We start from the raw sequence: 23,523 nt of genomic DNA on the forward strand, positions 1-23,523 counted from the left end.
ATCTGAGTTTCATACACTCCTTTAGATAACAATATCTGAAGTGATGTGTAAATGAAGCCAAAACTGAAGCCAGACTTTAATTTTGATGTACCATAGCCTCTTCCCCAGTGCAGGCTTGGTTGGTGGTTGTATTAACAACTCAACACTAAATCTCCACCACATGGCCAGAGGGCCCTTCAGATTTGTTTCCCTTTTAGGAAATAAACTAAATGTTTTGTTACCCAGAGTAGACCCAAATGGCTTTACATACACACATCCATATATGTATTAATCTTGTGCTGATGACTGTATTAGTATTATACTAGATCATAATTCTCTCATTTCTGCAAATTTTTCATTTCAGTAAAACTTTAAGGTCACTTTCCACTGGGACAGAATTCAGTAAGCAGGCAAAGTTGCCGATTCCTTAAAGATGACAAAAAGCCAAGAAAATGTAAAATTTAATGCGTCTTCTGTATTAAAAGAAGGAAGGGTGTTTATTTAGGAACATCACTAATTTAATCAATCGTTTAACAACATACCTACACTGAAATTGAGTACAAATTTTTTATCCATTCTGTAAATGGATAATCATATTTCTACCTAATTTATATTTCAAACTTAAAAATTGTATCCCATTTGCTTATATACTACCTATGCACCAAGTAGATATTTTTGTGTACTTTCTGTGGGTTGTGATGCTGCATTTACTGGCTGAAATAAAGCCATACAAGCTTGGAAATGGCATTTCTTTCCCTTCCAATATTAGCTTTTTCCATTTAGTCATCAGCGAAGATATTCCATCTGTTACATTAATGAAGACTGAAATTACCAGGGAACTTTTTATGGACCAACTTCTCCTACAATACCAGTGCAGCTTGGACTTGAATATTCATTCATTCCTTCTACTACACAAAAGATTATTTCATGAGCTTCTGCCCAAGTATCAGTTGTATTATCTGCTAGCAGTTTACTAACTTTCAAATAGCTGTTACTTGTCTGATGAAATAGAGACCCTGCATCTGATGATAACATTAAGCGATATAGACTGGAGTCATTTGCTAGTGTTCACTGATGTAGTATCGGACATTCTATGTTACAATGTTACGTTTTCGAGGTACCACGGAAACTCATAGGCAACGAGGACAATCAATGGCACACTCAGCAGTGGAATGCTGGCAAAATGTGTTTTACGCTATTAAAACCTGCCGGTAGTTTTCCTGACCTTGAAGCTGAAAGGCAGTTTCAATACCTGTGTGTAATAGGCAAAAATAACTATTTAGACTTTTGGCAAAACCAGGATTAAAGCGGGTGTCTATTTTTCAAACTGTTGTTTGTTTTGTTTAACAAATTATCTAAACTCTGTGTAATAGTTAGTTCTTAATAATTTATTAATGTCCTTAGTATGCTGTCAAAAACACACATTTTCCTACCACATTTTCACTGTACCATCTTCCTGTGTGCATCTACTCATACACTATTTTCCCATTAATACCAGTTCTCAGATTTCAAAAACAGCCAAGTTATGGCAGTTCAACGTGACAGTGCTGATGGACCTGTGTATGTCCATCATTTGTGACAGTTAGGAGGCTATACAACTTCACCTAAAGCATAATGCAAGAGTCTTATTTCTTTGCATTGTGAAAAGTGAAGACTGTTTGCACCATCCCTTACTGACAGCTTCTGAAATTCAGCAAATATTTCTCAGGACTGTCTAAATGAACCATAGGTATGAGTTCTGATTCATGGTCAAAATAACTCACATCTATGCATGGACTCAACCTGTGTTATTAAAATTTAGAAATGTTGCAATAACATACATAATGTTGTCAACAATAAGATGTTTTTTGTCTTTCTATAAATCTCTGCTTGTACAAATCAAGTTGTGACATTTATGCCAAAGGTCAATGAAATAATAGAATATAGTAATCTTTACTGCAAGCTGATGTTTTAATTTATCTTTTCTATATATATAAACATGTTTTAATATATCTTATAGGTAGCTCATAGGTAATGTTAAAGCCTTCAGGGTTATATTACTTGGTAAAAATGGATTAAATTGACATAGTACTCTATAAATGTTCATCTTCTTAAAATAGTATACAGAATTGGATATCTAATACAGCAATTTGCATTAAGAATACAGTTTTGTGAATATTTAGAATTCCAGACTGAATAAATACCATTTTACCAGCACGTATCAGAAGCCCCATTTGCAGTTATGGTCTATTGATCGATATATATTTTCTGGTTTAATTTAGAAAATGTGAAAGTGAGTACAGAATCTCTTCAGAAACTACAGTGGCTTCCTTTAGAGCTTTTAAATGTAGGGGGAAAAAATGGAATTAGCATTTATACTGAGTAGACAAGCATAATATTTACAGTATGGAACACACAGTACTATTTAGACCACAATTATCAGTGCTTCTTATCACAAATTCAAAGTGATTTCAGAAATACCAAAACTACAGTAATCTCTATTGAGATAAAAGTATCACTATCTCACTCAAAAGCAATACTGCAGCATTTACAATTAAGACCTCCAAGAACTTTAAGATTCATGGGTATTCTTTAAGAATTCCTGAACTCAAAGGTCACCATATTTAGCAGATATGCCCTAATTTTGTTAAGAAATCTACAAATTCTGTATGAAAATGTACATTTCTATATAAACAAGTTAGTCCTTTTGTCTTTATAGCCAACACTAATGCTTGTTTTTCTCTACAAGCTTTTTTCATATGCTGTTAATATTTTTGCTATTAATAGCCATCAACCATATTTTTTTTTGTGATTTGCATCCTTACTGGAAGTAATCTTGAATGGCTGATCATCTTATTTTCTCTCTATTATTTTTCTTTCATACTCCTTTGTGAGTAAAAAATAATCAAGCAAAGAATTTCAATTTTTCCTTTCATGTCTTAATAAGTGGTTTTGGTGTATTGGATATTCCCTGTCATCTCATTATATAACAACTTATGTTTGAAAGAAATGCCAGCATGAACCAATCAAATATCAGTTCGTAATTTCTAAAAGTTACATGAAGCTTTCAAGAATACGTTTTTGTTGAGACTGTACATGCTGTTAACAACCTACATAGAACCCACTACTATTTCCAACCTGAATTCTTTAAAAGTAACTGCTGCGTCTGCAGATGAACAGAAAATCAAAACAAGGATATTTTTCTTCTTCAAGATTAGTTTTTTGTGACTTCCCTGGTGTTACACTATAGCTCTACAAACAATAGCTTCTTCAGTAATTTCTTCCATGTGGAAAAACAAATTCCTAACAAATTCAGGAATTTGCAGCATGCTGACATATTTATTTAATGAGCTGCAGTTCTAAAAGAATCACGAGGTCTCCTATAAAAATCACTGAAGTCCAACACACTGCTGTAGCATTATTCTGATTCACTGGACATTAAGGCATATGCACGTAGCAATACTCTGGACTTTTCTGCTGTCTCCAACAGGTGCATGGATAGAATACATTTACCTGAAGAGAATGGGAAATATTGTGACTATACCATCCATAATCCAGAAGGGAGCTTCCATCAGCTTCTACACGATGATGGCTGTTGTGACTAACAGCCCTTTCTCATCACCAAAGGTAGATTTTCAGACTAGGAATTGCTGGTCACTTACATTTAATAGACTTCTGGAATTTTATCATCATTTAGTATCAGCGTGTCAGGTTGCAGAAGTTCTTATCTTTCAAGCTGCATCAAGGAACACTTTCATGAGCAATTCTGATCTGCTTAAATCTCACATGTAAGAAACATCAGCCTGGAGTATGTCATCTGAAGTTTTTCTCCCATGTGGATATCAACACACCCCAAAATCAGAAAGCTTCCTAAAAAAATTGTTATTCATGACATTCCAAAGATGATTCTGTTAATCAGTATTTGTCTTCTCCTTGAAAATTCAGTGATGCGTACTTGGAACATAACCAAGACAGCATAACGAATTGGTAATTTTTGACAATTTGATCTGAAGAAGGAAGAGCTAGGCATAAAATTAAAATAGGTTTGCCAGCCCCCCTTTCTCCCCCCATGTGAGGATGTTCTACCATGTACATCTGCGGCAGCTCCTTTGGAGGAACTTGAAAAAGTCACAATTTTTACTCAAGTTCTGTTCGCACAATGACTGCTCTGGAGTATGTTGCACCATGTTCTACAGAAGAAACAATACTCACAGTTCTAAGCCACTGTTTCTTCATCTTTTCTGTTGTTAACACATGCAATGCACGTCCAAAATAGCACTGAAGTACAGAAGGTGTCAGAAGACATATTTCGTAAATGTGACAGGCAAAACTGAATTGCAGTCGTGTAACTATGGACAATAATGTCACTTTGATCACAAATAAGCTTTAAACATTAGAAGAAAAACAAATAAAGATATTTCAACATGTCTAGATTTTAAATGTAGGGCTTTTTGCTTGCAGTCTTGCACTTGGACTTCAAGGGATGAAGGGGTACTTTGTCAACCAAACGGTGAACTCTGTAGGAGGGAAGATAATCAGCACAAAGTCACAGCTGCTCTAACCATCCAAGTAATATTATCAAAATCCAGCTACAAATGAGTCACCAATTTCTGCAATTGTTCTCACCTTCCACTCTTGCTTTCAGCCAACTCAAAATGCACGTCTTGGCAGCCATACAACTTCATCTCATTTGTTATTACAGTTCCTCAGTGGGAGTTGGAGAAATGGTTAATAAATCAAACTCAACCACTAATCACACCATCCACATCTCCCCAGGTACAGCTTTCTACAATTGAAAAAGAATGACAATTTCTAAGCATCGTAATCAGCTAATTCTCCCCATCCAAGAAATTACACTTTTTGAACTGCAGCAGCAATGGAATTGTGCAGATTGATCACTCCATGGTACCTGAATAAGTTATTCTTTCTCAGAAGCTCTTCTTGTCTCTTTGTGAATGTTGTACTCTCATCACATCCCTATTATGTCTAGCAATCATACCCTGAAAACTGTATACCTCCTCTGCATGTGGAACCCTTGAAATACACTGTTATCATCATTCTGGTTCTGCCTTGGGACCTCTGGAACATGGCTTTGAAGCTGTGCATTGAGCAGTCAGGTCAGCATCAGCTGGTCAGGACTTTTGGAATATTCATGTCTGGAACTACAAAGCATGTGAGAAGCTTGGGAAGCAAGAGCATGACAGAAAAAATCAGGTTGTAGAATAGCATATATAGGATGACAAGAATTTGATAAAAATAAAAAATATATATTTACTTTTACAGAATTAATCTGTATGATTAAATCTGTAGAATTAATCTGAAATGATGAGGTACGTCCCATTTTATGATTATTGTAGAATTCATTTGGGTTAAGCTAAGTATTTGGAGTAAGAATGTTGCAGGTACAAAAAGTTCTCACCCTTTGGTGTTTGTTTTTTTTTCAGAAGGCACTTTTTGATATTTCAGAGTTGTAATTATGTATTATTTTACTTGGAGACCTGTATAGAACAGTTTTGTTTTCTTTGACAATGATGGAGAAGTAGACTGCTATCAGTATTCAAAATAAAAGGTGTTTCTCTGTGAAATGTTAATTGATTAATTTAACAATTTTTTTTTTTTTTTTTTTGTGGATAAAGTCAACTGTACAGCTGAGCTGTACCTATCAAAGTCTCTGCTGAAGATTTGTCACTTGTGTTTTAGCTTTATGTTCGTGATGAGGTTGTGGAGAAAAAAAAAACACCACCAAAACACTCCAAGACTCACTTTAATTTATGAATTCTGTGAAATTCTGTGATTAACATTAATGATTGAGAATATTTTGATTTCTTAAGTTTTTACTATGATTTCCAAAATGCCTTAAAAGTAACTTCTGTCTGTCTTCACTATTTTCAAGATACAATGGTCTGTTTACTGAAATTACTGTTCTGATGTGAAAGAGTGTAAGCACCTGTTAACATACTTGATCACTGATCTTTCTACAGAAATATGTATATCTGTATGGAACCGTGTTGATTACATATGTTTTCAGACCTCACTGGTTATTCATGCTCCACAGTGACATGGAACAATTCAGTGAATGAGCAGAAATCATGAGTATTGAACCACAGAGACTGTTCTTGTTGTCTAGGTTTTTGTTTTTTCTATTTTTTATACTTTTTATTAATACTAAGAAATAAATGCACATGTTCTTATTCAATCTAACAGAAAACAACATTATACGTATTTTACACCTCCCCCACTATAACATTGGAAAGGAAAAAAGATATTCCAGTTTAGTAGGTGTCCATTATTATTTCAGGCAGACTTGAGAGTTCCTGACATTAATTTATAGATTTATATCTGTATTTATATCTGGTTTTATTTGTTTATATCTGTATTTTGACTTGTTACCAGTGGTGGCTCTGATGGTTTTTTTCGCAGTGAGGATTTCTGCTGAGGATGACTGGGCAGTTGCAGGGTACTTGGTGTGTTACATGTGTGCTGCCTCTTCCTCTTCCCGTTTTGGTGTGTTACAGTGCCAGACGTAGTGCTAACGTGTGCTCTCCATACTTAGTACAAGAGGGAAATAAGCCTTAGAAAGATTTTACCAAGGGTTATAAAGTTCTGGTGGTTGCACACCCCGAGGTTAGGGCTGCCCCTGTTTGACTCTGTGAATTTGATCTTCAATGTTAAGTAAAACGACTGATGTTATGTATCAGTATGAATGCAGACTTCTGCTTTGTCGATATATTCTGGTTTTGATAATGTGCTTTACAAGCATGGGAAAACATAACTAGCATGGTTTCAATTTTTGCTTCAGGCTAACACTGAATATGAAATTTTTGTCCCACCTTCTTCATTGCACTTTGTGATAATCAACATCTGTGTCTCTGCTGTGTTCCTAATATTCGTTCCTAGCTGTGCTTCAGCGTGACCGCACTGTTACTGTACTTTTTGTGTCATAGTATGTCCTTGACTTAACTACCCAGATCTCTATTAACTGACCTACAACACAGAACAATATAATACAGCCACACTAGTATTTTTTAAAGTCCTTATGAAAATTCATCATGCTATCTAGCATTTTGCATTTGCACATGTTAATCTCCAGCATATTCTAGGAATCCTCTCTAGCCATAGGCAACTGCTTCAAAATATTTTTTTTATTTATTTATTAATGGAATTTTCTTGGTCTGTATTTGCACTCTTGTTTTCTTTGACTTCTGTCTCTGTTTAGGAATGTCAGACAAACAGTATATTTTTAACCAGGTATTGTACCATGTTTGCAGAAAAATTAATGCAATTATACACTAATCCATCTGCAGAATAGGACCAGAGAACAGAACTTCTTAAACTGTTCATGAAGAAGCCACAGGACAAAAAACATTCTGAGCAATGCAGCAGAAAACATCTTTTTACATATTTCACATTACTTTATAAGCAATTTCAAAGGGACTATTGTAATCATTTTCAGACAATTTTGAAAAAAGTAGACATTAATTTTAGTAAATACATATTTTTATGATAATTTAAACCAAATTTTCTTGCCTGCAATTGTTACGTGTTTTATTTGGATTTGTGAACTTTGCTTAACATAGTAGATCCCTCTCAAAATACTTCTTACATGTATTTGATGATGAGAATAGACTATGTGGTCATGCAAAAGTCTCTTATCATTCAGAGTATGTATTAGGTGGTTTTTTTTCCCTAACTATAAACCTAAGGTATATTACGTCGTCCATATTTCAATACGATTTTTTTTTCTCATACATGAGAACATAGGAAAGTTATTTTGAGTACAGACCAAATGCATACATATCAAAGTAATTTTTTCCAGCAGTATTAGAAAATAATTCGATGAACTAAAAACAAGATTGAGAAGTTACTGTAAAAGCTTATTTCTGTTAACCTTTTTTTTTTTTTTAAACATCAATTAGCTCTCTCATCTGCGCTTTGGAATGTATGGAATTAATTATAGTGAAATATATAGTGAGTTATACAGTAAAGTATAATATTTGGGATTAATATTGAACTGATAAAATTTTCCTTTATTGACAAATTCAAAACACCACTGCAAATTCTATAATTCTGTAAAAATACCTCTAGTGACTTCAGTGAGGATTATAGATAATTTAATTCCTTTTACAGGAATCTTGTTGACCACACTGCCCCGAAGATACAACTAGTACATGCTTGTTTTTCAGAGAGTGAAGAATTGCCATTTGGAATACATACATATTTAATTCAATATTTTTTTATTTTTTCAATATATGCTTCTAATAACCTGTTACTGGAAACATAAAAGTGAGCTAGTTGAATTCAGAAAATCATGGTGAAAGAACTTCAGTCAATGTGTTGTTACAGCTATAGGTCAATATAATTTCACAGAAAGACACTTTCTATTGTGCAAGGAGAAAATAATAAGAAAAAATTTGGCTCATCATTGTAGCCTTATGATATATAATAATCACAGAATCATTAAAGTTGGAAAAGACCTTTAAGGTCAGCAAGTCCAAAAGTCAACCCAACACCACCAAGCCTGCTAAACCATACCCTGAAGTGCCACGTCTACACATTTTCTGAACACTTCCAGTGGTGGCGACTCCACCACCTCCCTTGGCAGCCTGGTCCAATGCTTGACCACTCTCTCCGTAACGAAATTTTTCTTCATATCCAATCTAAACCTCCCCCGGCACAACTTGAGGCCATTTCCTCTCGTTCTATCACTAGTTAGTTGGGAGAAGAGACCAACACCCTCCTCGCCACAACCCCCTTTCAGGTAGTTGTAGAGAGCGATAAGGTCTCCTCTCAGCCTCCTCTTCTCCAGACTAAACAACCCCAGTTCCCTCAGACGCTCCTCATAAGACTTGTGCTCCAGACCCCTCACCAGCTTCTTTGCCCTCCTCTGGACAGGCTCGAGCAACAACATGTCCTTCCTGTAGTGAGGGGCCCAAAACCGAACACAGTATTCGGGGTACAGCCTCACCAGTGCCGAGTACAAGGGCACAATCACTTCCCTACTCCTGCTGGCCACATGATTTCTGATACAGGCCAGGATACTGTTGACCTTCTTGGCCACCTGGGCACACTGCTGGCTCATGTTCAGCCGGCTGTCAACCAGCACCCTCGGGTCCTTTTCTGCCAGGCAGCTCTCCAGCCACTCCTCCCCAAGCCTGTCGCGTTGCATGGGGTTGTTGTGGCCGAAGTGCAGGACCCAGCACTTGGCCTTGATAAACCTCATACAGTTGACCTCGGACCAACGATCCAGCCTGTCCAGATCCCTCTGCAGAGCCTTCCTACCCTCCAGCAGATCAACACTCCCACTCAACTTGGTGTCATCTGCAAACTTACTGAGGGAGCACTCAATCCCCTCATCCAGATCATCAATAAAGATATTGAACAAGACCAGCCCCAGAACAAAGCCCTGGGGAACACCGCTTGTGACCGGCCACCAACTGGATTTAACTCTGCTCACCACAACTCTCTGGGCTCGGCCATCCAGCCAGTTCTTTAGCCAGCGAAGAGAACACCTGTCTAAGCCATGAGCCGCCAGTTTCTCCAGGAGAATGCTGTGGGAGACGCTGTCAAAGGCTTTACTAAAGTCCAGGTAGACAACGTCCACAGCCTTTCCCTCATCCACTAGGCGAGTCACCTGGTCATAGAAGGAGATCAGGTTGGTCAAGCAGGACCTGCCTTTTGTGAACCCGTGCTGTCTGGGCCTGATCCCTTAGTTGTCCTGCACATGCCCTGTGAGTGCCCTCAAAATGAACCATTCTATAATCTTCCCTGGCACTGAGGCTGACAGGCCTGTAGTTCCTGGGATCCTCCTTCCAGCCCTTCTTCTAGATGGGTGTCACACTGTCAAGCCTCCAGCTGTCTGGGACCTCCCCTGTTAACCAGGGCTGCTGATAAGTGTTGGAGAGTGGCTTGGAAAGCTCCTCCGCCAGCTCTCTCAGTACTCTCGGGTGAATCCCATCAGGCCCCATAGACTTGTGGGTGTCCCGGTGACATAGCAAGTCACTAGTTCCTTCCTTCTGGATTATGGGGAGTTTATTCTGCTCTCCATCCCTGTCTTTCAGCTCCAGGGGCTGAATACCCTGTGGATACCTGGTCTGGCTATTAAGGGCTGAGGCAAAGGTGGAATTAAGTACCTCAGTCTTTTCCTCATCCTTGGTGACAATGTTTCCCCCCACATCCGGTAAGGGATGGAGATTTTCCTTGCCTCTCTTTTTGTTGCTAAGATATTTGTAAAAACATTTTTGGTTATCCTTTATGACCGGGGCCAGATTGAATTCTAGCTGATCTTTTGCCTTTCTAATTTTGTCCCTGCTTGACCTAACAAAAACCTTGTGCTCTTCGTGAGTTGCCTGTCCCTTCTTCCAGAGGTGATAAACTCTCCTCTTTTCCCTTAGTCCCAGCAAAATCTCCCTGTTCAGCCAGGCCGGTCGCCTTCCCCACCAGCTCTTCTTAAGGCACATGGGGATCGCCTGCTCCTGCACCATTAAGACTTACTTTCTGAAGACTGCCCAGCCTTCCTGGACCCCTCTGCCCTTCAGGGTTGTCTCCCAAGGGACTCTCTCATGAATGACCTGAACAGGCTGAAGTCTGCCCTCCGGAAGTCCATGGTAGCAGTTTTGCTGATCCCCCTCCTTACTTCACTCAGAACTGTGAATTCTATCATGTCATGGTCGCTAAGCCCAAGACAGTGCGGGCTCCAACCACCACATCTCCCACCAGTCCTTCTCTGTTTGTAAACAGCAGGTCCAGCAAGGCACCTCCCCTGGTGGGCTCACTCACCAGCTGTGTCAGGAAGTTATCCTCCACACACTCCAGGAACCTCCCAGATTGTTTCCTCTCTGCCGTGTTATACTTCCAGCAGATGTCTGGTGAGTTGAAGTCCCCTACAAGAACAAAGGCTAGCGATTGCGAGACTGCTGTCAGGAAGGGCAGAATAAATACTATAGATATAAATATACCAAATATTATATATAATATATAGAATATATATTATATATAATATATTTAATACAAAAATAAGGAAGGGCAAAGAGAATATTTTTCTCAAAATACCTGTTCTCTACTACTACTCTCTGTTTTATAGAGCTATCTTAGTGCTTTAGGATGGCAGCTCTTAATGAATCAATAATACAGTATTTAGTACTGTATCTATGATTCATATTCACAGGTTGTTTCAGCATATATCTTCTCACAGTTTCAAATGTGACGTCTCGGGGAAATATTTATAATGAAGGTAAAATCAGAAATAAAATTGCTGAAGTATATGTACATTTTAGGTAGGGATAATATAGGTTTACCATTGTACTACATACTTTATGTTCTAAAAAGAAAAAAATAGTCCATAAGTAAATAATAGTGTTATTAACTATGTCATACAATTGCATTTTAATTATCCTAAGTAATCCCTCCAAAAAACATGACATTCAGTACTGTAACGTGTTTCCTATTAACTTCATAACTTTTCTCTTTCCTTTTTCAAAGATATAATGAAAATAGAATTTTTAACATTAAAAATGACTTAAGGGTAACTAAGTGGTCTTAGTTACTAATTTTTACCAATCTGGAGGCTTTTAGATTTGCTGTTGCATTAGAATTCCACAACTTTAATTTATGCACCTATGCTGTGAGGTTTTCACAGGAAACAAAATTCAATGTTCTTGGAGTCTGATGTGGGATCAGAATACATTCCTTTCCATAAAAATTATGTTATACAGAATGCTTTACATGACTGCTTTATGTCAAATATTTTAAGTTTTAAATTGTGTGCCTTTTTCCTGTATTTGGTGAAGAAACACTTGTACAGAGTTAAAAGCTCAGTCACTTAAATATCAGCCACCACTTTGTAAGTTTTTAATGTAGAAAGCAGTAAACTTGAGTGTATGTATTTATAGGATTGGTCATTAAAGTATTTCCAGTTGAAATGTGGTACAGTGAAATAATTACTCGTTTTCTTTCCCTTTTCCACCTTCCTCAATAATGACGGTAGGTAAATATCAGTATTTTTGTCAACTTTTTTTTTTCCTCAAATGAAAAAGTGAAAAAAAAGAAGTAAAGCAGGTTTCCCAAAGCTACAAAACAAGTAAAGAGCAGAACCAGACTAAAAATAACTTCTTCTTCCTCAGGTATACTATTCCATGAAGATTGAACTGTCAAGGAGTGGATTTTTAATTTTTGTTTTAATTTAGTTTTCCCTACTCTTGAAATTCAAATCGTTTTGGGCGGGGGGTGGGGAGGTGTTATGCAGAAGGATTTTTATGAAGTTGCTAAATATAGAATTTATGTTATAGAAAATCAAAAGCCAGCATTCATTTTTCTCCCTTGCTGTTTTCCATGCAATGATATGGAAATGAAATCCAGAAATTCCAGTTGAATTTATTGATGCTGTTTTTTAACAGTTTTGAGCTTGTGACAAGAAAATGTGAATAATGACAATAAATCTATGACTGGATTTGTGGTTTCGTCATTGTTTGGGGGGGTATTTCTATTCAGTTTCACAGTTACATTTTTACTGACAAGAGAGATAAAGCTGCCTGTAATCTAAGATATTATGATTTTTCATCTATGCATTTGCATAAACTGCAGCATCATAAGAAAATGAGTGAGATCACAAACAGGTTTTGAGTATGCAGTTCACTATTCCAGTCATAAGTGAATACATTTTGTGGTTTACCTTGACAATGTTCCTTTAAGCATGTACTTATTCCCGAGATTATTGTGCCTAGAAACAGATCATATTTTTCTATATTTTTTTTAAGTTATTTGACAAATTTAGAAGTTGCTTAGCTATGAGTAATAACTTCACCATAGGTGAAGAAATGCTTTCAGTCATATTTATCAATGGTGTTTGATATATAAAACATACATAAATATAAATATATATATAAAACCTTTCTTTTTCCTGAATCAATGTAAACAGAGCCCAGATGGCCGTATAGAAGTCAAAGGGCAGCATGGAAAATCGTCACTGCATATTAAAGATGTGAAGTTAACAGATTCAGGGAGATATGACTGTGAAGCTGCAAGTAGAATTGGTGGGCACCAAAAGAGCATGTACCTTGATATTGAATGTAAGTTCTAATATTTTGTTTTCTCTTTTAAATTTGTTTTAAAAGAAAAAAAGTACATTCTTAATGGAAGGTCAGTTTTTTCCTGGTAATTCATGTTTAAATTTGTTGTTTAAAGCATGTCCTTCTGTATTTAGTGATACTGAATTCTGTGGAGGAATCCTGTCTTTTCTGAAGTTGACTAGACCCTTGTCAGTGATTTAAGCAGGACAGGATTTCATCTGAGATAATATTCCAGTGGTATTACCCACTTACTTAAGGCTAAGCTTAATAACTTCAAATCTGTGGGCTTGGGGAGACTACTGTGGGTGAAAAGTAATCGGTGGGATAATGTAAGGATTGATTTGAGCAACATCTCAGTCTGGAGCTTAACCTTCTAAGATTCAAGAGTCTTCTCTTTTTTCCCTAGTTCTCTGTTTTACTAACCCCCAACAAGTCTCTAGCCCTTCTTAAAACCCCTTCTGGAGTTCACAAGCTTGTGACAACCTTTTTTAGACAGGCTGCTTTATGGACAGGCTGCTTTATTCAACGCTCTTGCATTTTATCCAGGAGAAAAGGAGATTGGTTTTGCTTAGATAATAGTTTGATGCTATACAAGCCAATCAGAGGATATAAATTTGAAGTATACAAAAATTCATTAGAAAATTATCTCTTCAAACTGTTCTTCAAAGCAAAGGTCTTCAAAAAATGAAAACAAAAAAATATATTTCATCACCATTTTATTTTGCTAGAGATTTTCTAGATACATTTCTTCTACATTGGGAATATAGCTTGAGTGCGCCTGTTTGAGATTAAGACTCTGAACAGGGAAAGTCTTTCCAGTGGGAAGACAGAAATTGTAATGGGATCTGTGGCAAAGAAAGATTAGTAACATTTGCAGACTATCAACTGAGTGATTTGCTGAAGAGTTTTGAAAGTGACTTCAGTATACAGTTCCATTTTCCATCTTTTTAGCAGGCAAGCAGTACATTATGACATAGGAAATAAATCTGAAAGGAAAATGAGAAATGGTCAAAGCTGTAATTGGATGTTAGGAATGGTGAGATTTGCCAACCCAGAAGACCTAAGAAATAAATAAAGTATTTATTAATAGCTTTAACATAGCTATTCTTCAATAAATAGACATATGAAGGGATTTGAAACTTTGCAAAATATTATTATTCTTTTGGGAACATTTTAATTTACTGTATTTGTTTCCGTAATGAATGCACTGGTGCACTGATAATTATTTCTTTTCTATGTATATAAAGGAAAAAAAAATATTTTACTAGGTAAAAATGCAAGTCCACTGAAGTTCCTGTAAAATTTCTGTAAAATCCTGTCCTACTCTACACATAGGGATATGAAATACATTGTTTGATTAAGGTTATGCAACCATTATGCTTTAAGATTAAATTTTAATACCTTTTGTATTCAGAAGAGAGATATAGGATGCACCCCATTTTATGAAACATGGGCAATTTAAGAATTTATTAACAGCAGAGAATTCATACTAAAAGGCACAACAAAATCTCTGGATTGATACAATACATTATTTTAGTCTAAGACACCTTTCAGGGTGAAAGTTTTAGAACATGCTAAGAATTGAAAAGTAACATGTTCTTTTTATGGTATGGCAGATTTAATTTTGTGTATGTGTGAGAACAATCAAACATAGTGTACAAGAAAATGGAATAGCATATTGGCTTAAGTCTGAATTTATGCCTTAATAGACGCTACAAATACGTTCTTTTATGAAACAGGTGTCATAGTCATCCTTCATTCCAGTTATTTCACTTTGTAAGTTGCAGGCTAGAGACTTTCAGCAAAAGGTACAGGTTCAAAAACTAAACAATTAATTTGTATTCGCGTAGCAAAATGGGCAAACAGAGGGAATTGTTATGAGATTCCATGAAGTTGGTATTGAATAAATGTTTTTAATCTTCTCGTATTATTTCCCAAGTGATATTTTTTCTGCATGTTAATTGTAATTACAAACGTTGTGTTCTGGGTTTTTTACTTTTTTTTTTCCAAATAGTAATTTACCAAATTGCATAAAACTCTTCAAAATATTTTAATTTTCACTTCAATTATTTTCATTTTGTTCCCTTCAAAACCAGTTTTGAGAAGGATTTTTTGAGGTATGGCCGGCTCTTTGCATTATCACTTGTGAGCCATTTTAGCAGAATTTTAATTATTTTTAATAATATACTAGTATAAACCTCAAAAACTATTTTAAAATTAAAATAAAAATATAAATAAATAAGCAAGATTTAATGGCTTATATTTTTCCATAGTTCTTAGATAGGGCTAATCAATGCACCTATGCTATTCTGTAAGTTAATAACAAAGCTACAGCAGTTTTCTACATATGTTTTAACACGTTTGACAGTTTATGTAGTCAGGAGAGGAACATGCTCCCATCACATCCTTAAATGTCGCTGCAGTTAAACAGGCCTAATGGAGACACGGAGTGCTCTGGTGTCACTGTCCCATCCTTTCACTTACTGAGCCCCATCAGCGACTTAAACGGGCAGGAGGGTTGCACAGAGTTTCTGTACTTTATCTTTGCTCTCTGCTGGGGTTGCTCTTGATGATAAGAGTAGTGCTCCAGGACAGGAAGAGATTATCAGGTTTGATACCAATCGGGCACAGTTAACCCTGCTTTTTATTTGAAGTAAATGCTAGACAGACATGAATCATAGGGACCCCAGAGACATTTATACGGTTTTCTTCCTACCAAGTGTTCTTTGTGTTTAGTTATGTTTAGTTCTCCTTATCTTAAGTATGAAAAACAAATAAAAATGATATGAAAAAGAAAGATACCATTATGAATAATATTTACTAATGGATTTCATTAACTGCAAAATTTAATTACACGTATGAAGCCTAGTGTGTATTGCATAATAATAATAATGACAATAATAATACAAGTAACTGATTGCAAAGCTCCTCTGTGATGGCATATATGACGTATACTAGGTATTGGGTATTAAGTTGTGTGATTATCTGTATATTTATTATATATAGAGAAATAGAGGTTTCTTTTTTTTAATAAAAACCATGATGGAAATAGATAAAAAATAGATAAAGCAGGAGATACGCTAAGATGAGGTTTCCAGAAGGGCCTGAGGAAGATAAATGTACAAACACCAGTGAATTACAACTCGATTTGTACATATAAGACTATCAGGTGCCTTTCAAAGTTACGGATTGCCTATGCAGACGATTACATTTCTACATGGTATTTTTTGTTTTTTAGCTGAGACATAATTATTCTGAAATGTATATGCTAGGCATATAAAGGAATCTTAAAATGCACGTAATGCAGGCCTGACAAAGATGACAAATTCTGATGAGAGAACATAATATTTCTTCGGTTCCACAAATTATTCACTGCAATGATTAGAATTAGAGAATGAAAAATCATAATTTTGACACGTTTGATATGTTGGATAATCTTTCTTCATAGTGTTATTCTTAGGATAGCATTACTAAGTTGGAAAGGATTTAAACAAGCCAGTAATGATCAGCAGTCTATGATTCTTAAAACTGGCTCTCCACTTGCCCTTAAAATTTTCCTTTTATTGTGTTCAAGTTGTCATGAACACAGTCAGAAGTACTCACAGCACTTAATTGTGTACTCCTGGGTGCACACATTGTGTAAGATGCTGGTCTTCATAATTGCTCGGTGTCACCAAGTGCCAATTCCTTTGGAGAATACTCCTGTTACTGGAGAAAATTTATTAAGTTATGTTCTTTGGAAAAGTCTCCGTTTTTCCGTATACCACCCCGGAAGCATCCTAACTTACAGTCTTTTGTAGCTGTATTCACTAGTTTTCACATCACTCTCTTTCAGTTAGAACTCCCAAGTTTCTATATTGATACTGCAGTTATTAGATGTGCCGGATGGTCCAAAAATGCCTACTTCCTAAATGTACACAAAGGCTAGTGTTTTTTGATATAATCAACTATCACAAACATATTGCATTCAGTAAAATGGTGCATTTTTGTATGGGATCAGCCATGTGAGTGGTTGACAAATATGATTTCTTAGAAAACAATTTCTAAAAAAATCTCATTTGCATAATTTAAAGTGTCTTCCAAACATTAGGAGTTTTTCCTACTACTGGTTTTCATCCAAACCTGAATTTTGTAGTTATATTCCTTATTAGTTAAGTACCAACATTCAGTGGTACCAAAACCAAATTGTGTAGCATGTGCAACATAGTCTTTACCTGTAAAGACACCTGTGCAGTATTTACTATACTACTGTATTGTTTATCAGAAACAATATTTATTCTTTTTCCCACCATGATTTGAAATCAACCTCATCTTTGCAAAAATGCACAGCATTACTTAAAAGAAAGTTGAACACGTTCAGCTACAAATTTTATTTACCTTCAAGGAAGCAAGGCTTTGAATCAGTGAAAATAATACTACTATGTGCAGGATGTCACAAATGTTGTGACAAATGTCACAAATGCTTCAGCTACCTACTGCTATCATAAATTGTAATAAATGCAGACAGTTCATACTTTGGACTTCATTTCTGTTAAAAGAAATTGGTGCATCAACATCCTGTCACTACTCACAGAATCACAGAATGATTGAGATTGGAAGGGGTTGCCTCGTGGCCTGTCACTGGACACCACTGAAAAGAGCCTGGCTCCATCTCCTTTACACCCTCCCTTCAGCTATTAACCATGGGTGCCCAACCCTATCTTGTTATCACAGCCAGAAAACAAAACTGGTAAACACAATCATATGACCTAAGAAAGAGACAAATGCCAGGAAAAGCGATCATGAGAAACAAAATGTTGGAATAGTCTGGAAAATTTTGCATCTTTTCTACTAAAATACTATTGGCTGTAGTTACATTCCTTCCTGTCAAATTTATAGCTTAAAATGAGAAAGTAAAGATGGAAAAGGTCAATCTTCAGCATCATGAAATATATGTCATAATTTTGACATGACTTTAGAGCTCATGAAGTCACTTGTAAGATTTAAAATTTTCCTTCGTTGACTACCTTGTGCACTTGCGTTGAAGCAAATTTGGTATGCCACTGCAGTCGCTGAAAGGGGATAAGAATATTGAATACTGAGCAAAACATGAGGTTTATCACATAAAGTCGCTTTACAAAAAACATTTCACCAAAACTCCCTGTACTGAAGCAGACAGTAAATAATGTCTGCATCAAAACAATAAATGCATCGTTGTTGTCTTTTTCTGATGTTGCAACAATAAATGTTGCAAAGTGGCTAAAGTTATACTTTATTCATCTGTATAGTAAATCTACTTATTCTTTGGCCCAAAAGGCTGTAATCATACTTTAGAACAGAAATTCAATCTTAAAAAATTTGGCATATATATGTGAATGACTTGTTAAAGTGCAATCTTCATGTTAGGAATTTTGCTAAATTTTTAACTAATAGAGCTTCATGCTACATGTTTTTGTTGACTTTGCAATAAGCTTGATGTCATTTTAAGTAGATTTTCAATAACATGTTGGCTATTTTTCTTTTAATAGAAAAATCCGATTTTCAATCAATATTTGAATAAAATATGAATAAAATATTTTAGGTTTTACTCTGTTTCTTTCCAAAAATTTACTTATTAACAGGTATGTATGCTTTAGCATCTTTTCTTACTGACATAATTTTTCACATATCAGTTGTGAAAAGTAAAAGTAAAAAAAAAGCAAGAGTTTTCTGATGCTTCCTTGAAGGTGATTCTACTTCATTTGTTGGTCTTACAGGCTAAAAATATTAAATGTTTACATTGATAATTAATGCATAAATTTTAAATTGGTTTTCATACTTGCAAAATTCAGTTTTGCAATTAATTCTGTATTATGTTAAGTGTAATTTATATTATACAATGATGACCTGGGAATGAAAAAAAAAGCAATATGGCCTTTGTCCTTCTCTATACCCCCAAGATACGTCCAGGATAAAGAAGCAACGCATCTGAGAAGTATGAGGAGAATAATCAGTTGGTATTATAAGTGTGATGATGAAACTTTGAAACTTGAACAAAAAAAATCTTTTAATTGAGATTTGTAACCTCGATTTTTTTTTTTCTTGATTAACTTCCCTTAACTGTAGGATACTTGCCATTATTTGAAGTTGGTATCTTTCAATAGTCTTCAGTTATGTCAGAGCATCCTGAAGGCATTAGGTTAGCACATCCCTGTCTACAGTAAACCTGAGGCATGTAGCTTTGGTTGCAATATCTGAGGCCACGGCCCTCTGCACTGCTCTGAGCCGCATATAGCTAAAGTAAAGACAGAAATACTGGGTGAGTTTGAGCGCACCGTAGTGAAGCTATGAGAAATGTAAGGCACAGGTTTAGGGGCACAACATGTTGGAAATGGAGTTGGGTATACATGGTAATTTCAGCAATGCTGTTTGGAATTTTAGTATAGAATCACAGAATTATAGATTCTTTGGGTTGAAAGGGGCCTTTAAAGGTGATCTAGTCCAAACCGTCTGCAAGGATCTGATTTACTGACATCCTCAACTAAACCAGGTTGCTCAAAGCCCCGTCCAACCTGACCTTGAATATTTCCAGGGATGGGGAATCTACTACCTCACTGGGCAACCTGTGCCAGGGTTTCACCACCCTCATTGTGAAAATTGTCTTCCTTAGATCTAGTCTAAATCTACCCTCTTTCATTTTAAAACCATTACCCCTTGTCCTACTGCAAGAGGCCCTGCTAAAAAGTCTGTCCTCATCTTTCTTATAAGCCCCCTTTAAGCTGTATTTTGTTCTAAAAATGTGGCCAGTAAGAGAGGACGAGAGAGAAATGTTAGGATCCTGGTTTGAGGAAGGCATTGCAGTTTTTCACTTTTGGCTATAAGAGAATTATGTGTTACAATATATGATGTTAGATGTTTGGCCATTCTAAATTATTCCAGTAATTCTGCCATGGAACACATGTAACAATTGAAATACTGATACAAACTGGTGCCATCCAAAAATAATGTGTCAGTAATTGGCAACACCTGATCATTTTATTACTAATATAAACATTACTGCTAGTGTGAGAGATCTGTAGGGGCAGTCTTCCTATTCTAGTCTGATGGCCACTGTTCTTAGTGATTTACTGACATAAAAAATGACTGATAGATATATATGGACAGTTTCTTTGAAATACCACTATTGACATACTTAGCTTATTTTACCTAGCTATGATTTCTTGATAATTTCTTCTCCTGCTTTAGACATGTTTAGATAATTTCAGACAGGTGTATTCATTCACAGCAGATATTTCTATGAAACTAAAATTGCTTGGGTTTTTTCTTTGGTTTGTGGGTTGTTGTGTTTTTTTTTTAAAAAGTGGCCAGCCAAACACAATTCCTTAATGTCAGGTAGAAGATGAAGAAAAATAGATACATTGGATTTCTGTGACTCTGGCAGCACCAAGCATCAAAACTATGCCTGCATTCTTTGCCCACCATTTTCTTAAGGTTGAAGGTGCCATTATCAACAACATACTTTGCATCTAGCAGAAATATACCTTATCTTCATGATACCTAATTTTTTTTTCTGTGTTGGGGAAATTTTGAGAGGAACAAAGAGAATGGGACAGGAGAAAAGGAAACATTACTGAGAGAGGTGTTTCCTGTCACTTGCTGTGAAAGAAACATCTACCTCTGCAAAACTGCTGATCTCAAACTTTCAAAATGATCAGCTGGATTCTGAAAAAAGCTCTAGTTTTAGCTAATAATCATGGCAATTTAAAAGTTAGTGTATATATGTTTCATTTTCTTTTCTATTTGGAAACTTCACATGCAGATCTTGCACATTTTTTCTTGCAGCCACATGATCGTGATAGTAGCAGTAAAACTGAAAGTCAGTATCACTGAAGTTCTGTAGTTCCTCTCTTCCTTTTAAGGATGATTATATATTATAATCTAATCACCTGGCCTCATTTGTTAAATCTTTCTAATATTATTTCTTGTTGCAAGGAATAATTGACAGTTATTGTACCTGTCTGGGGGAGGTTCTTGTACTTTATCTCCAAGTAAAAGCTATTAATTCCAAAATATTAACAAAGGCATGTGGGAGAAAATACAAGAGAAAGATAGAAGGCAAGTTAATTTGTGGCAGAGTTACAAAAAATTAAGTTACTTTTACAAGATTGTCCTGGTTTCAGCCAGGATAGAGCTGGTTTTCTTCACAGAAGCCAGTGTGAGACTGTGTTTTGGATTTGGGATGAGGAACTGTTGATAACGTGCTGATGTTTTGGGTTGCTGCTGAGCAGTCAAGGCCAGTCCAGCTTCTTGTGCTGGCCTGCTAGCAAGGAGGCTGGGGGTGCACGGGGAGCTGGGAGGGGACACAGCCGGGACAGCTGACCCAGGCTGGCCAAAGGGACATTCCCTACCATCTGACGTCATGCCCAGTACATAAACTGGAGTTGGCCGGGGGGCGGAAATCGCTGCTCGGGGACGGGCTGTCGATCACTGGGTGGTGAGCAATCGCTGTACTGGGCATCACTTGTTCTTGTACATTCCTTTGTTGGTATTATCATTGTTGTTCCCTTCTTTCTTTCTGTCCTATTAAACCGTGTTTATCTCAACCCACGAGGTTTTTTTTCCAATTCTCTTCCCCGTCCCACTGGGGGAGGGGGAGTGAGTGAGCGGCTGCGTGGTGCTTAGCTGCCGGCTGGGGCTAAACCACGACAAAGATGGATGGCAAGGAAATTACTAGTGTTGCTAGAAGATGTGGTTTATTAAAGTCCTTGATGATGGAAACTTCTGCCAGTATTAACCATCTAAGAGAAAGGCTTCCAATAATATACTACTACTCCCAGCATCTTAGACCTCACAATCTGTCATATATTTTCATTGTACGATCCAGGAAAACAAACTGAGGAACAAATAGCCAAAAGTTTGAAAACCTATGTTCTTAAACTAAGAAGTGCAAATCTGATTCTGTACACTAGTCTGCTATTATAGCTGTCTGGACACATGTGCTGAATCAGGTAATTTGACATATCCAATTTCATGTATAACACCGAACATACACCAGAGCTGGATCTTTGAAGTCATGAATTACCCTCTGGATAACACAGATGATGTATTACTCTGTTCTTGAATCACTATTGTCAGGCATTATACCTAATAAGGATATCTATAATGCTAGAGACAGTTTTCAGGTCAGAGTTTGCTTCTCTTACAGTTGTCTTATGCAGGCTATCCAAAACCCCTTCTCCTAACTGGAGTGCTGACCCATCAGTGTCCTTCTGGTTTGGGAAGATGAACAGCTTGAGTTTAGCTGATTCTGATGCCATACTAACTATTCTAAAATACCATTCTAAAATTATAGTCGCTTATAGAATCCTACTCTCATAGGATAGTTTTGTTTTATTTTGTACCTTTGTGATGTAGTCGTTGTTCCTTCTAGACATCTTTTTCATTTGGATTACCTCATCTCGAAAAAATAATACTCCATCTTTCACCGTTCAAGCTTCTTCCCGTACATACGAACTTTATTGTATCCTGGGCTGCATCAAAAGAAGCGTGGCCAGCAGGTCAAGGGAGATGATTCTCACCCTCTAGTCACCTTTTGTGAGACCCCATCTGGAGTACTGCATCCGTCTTTGGGGTCTGTATTTAGCTATTTAGAAGTCCAGTCTGTTGTCTTAACTGGTAGTACTTTATGTACAAAAGCTTGAAAAGAATAGTTTATTTACACCCTGAATTGCTTTTTTTGTCGGGTGTAAATTAATCCTGAGTTATATAGAAGCTAAGCAGAGCATATTTTTATGTTTTAATGGTTTTAAATTTCTCACTGATCTGCATGGAAGCTTTTTTTCTTTTTATATAGAATATATATTGCATTTAAGTATCCTTAACATATGTTAACACATGAGAAGGTCAGCTTTCTCATTTCTACTTGGTTATTCTTCATTTTCAGTTGATATAATTTCTTGCTACATGTTAGGTTTATTAGCTTAATTTGTTTCTTAGTTATCTGAGAAAACTAGAAGGATCAGATTTTATAGACATATAAATACTCAACCTTATGTTTTCAAAGCCTTCGCTTTAAGATTTGCTATTTTTTCATGCTATATTTTATATTAAAAATATTGTGTGTTTCTGTCTGATAAATACTAATTCTGTAACCATTTAAGCATAATATGCTACAGTTAGTGATCAAGAGCATACAAGAAAAAGCAAAATCTCTTTATAAGATGGAGAGAGATGATTCTGCCCCTCTGCTCTGCTCTGCTCTGGTGTGACCCCACATGGAGTCCTGTGTCCAGCTCTGGAGCCCTCAGCACAGGAAAGACATGGACCTGTTGGAGGGGGTCCAGAGGAGGCCACAAAAATGATCAGAGGGATGGAACAGCTCTCCTGTGAGGACAGGCTGAGAGAGCTGGGGTGGTTCAGCCTGGAGAAGAGAAGGTTCCGGGGAGACCCTATTGCAGCCTGCCAGTACTTAAAGGGGGCTTTATGAGAAAGTTGGGGACAGACTTTTTAGCAGGGCCTGTAGCAATATGACAAGGAGCAATGG

General features: G+C 36.4%; 1 protein-coding gene across 3 annotated transcripts in view; it reads left to right on the forward strand.

Annotated features, from left to right (window-relative positions):
• The window catches only part of NCAM2 (neural cell adhesion molecule 2), a gene marked incomplete at its 3' end in the record, with an annotated part of 311,617 nt that overhangs the window by 192,849 nt on the left and 95,245 nt on the right, over nucleotides 1-23,523 (forward strand). For all 3 annotated transcript variants that reach the window (XM_081997216.1, XM_081997218.1, XM_081997217.1), the window contains one exon: nucleotides 12,872-13,022. In XM_081997216.1, the coding sequence (XP_081853342.1) occupies nucleotides 12,872-13,022 (151 nt within the window). The remainder of the gene's footprint in view (nucleotides 1-12,871; nucleotides 13,023-23,523) is intronic.

The sequence above is a fragment of the Phaethon aethereus genome (assembly GCF_964289735.1).
Source record: "Phaethon aethereus genome assembly, chromosome: 1".
NCBI classification, from domain to species: Eukaryota; Metazoa; Chordata; class Aves; order Phaethontiformes; family Phaethontidae; genus Phaethon; species Phaethon aethereus.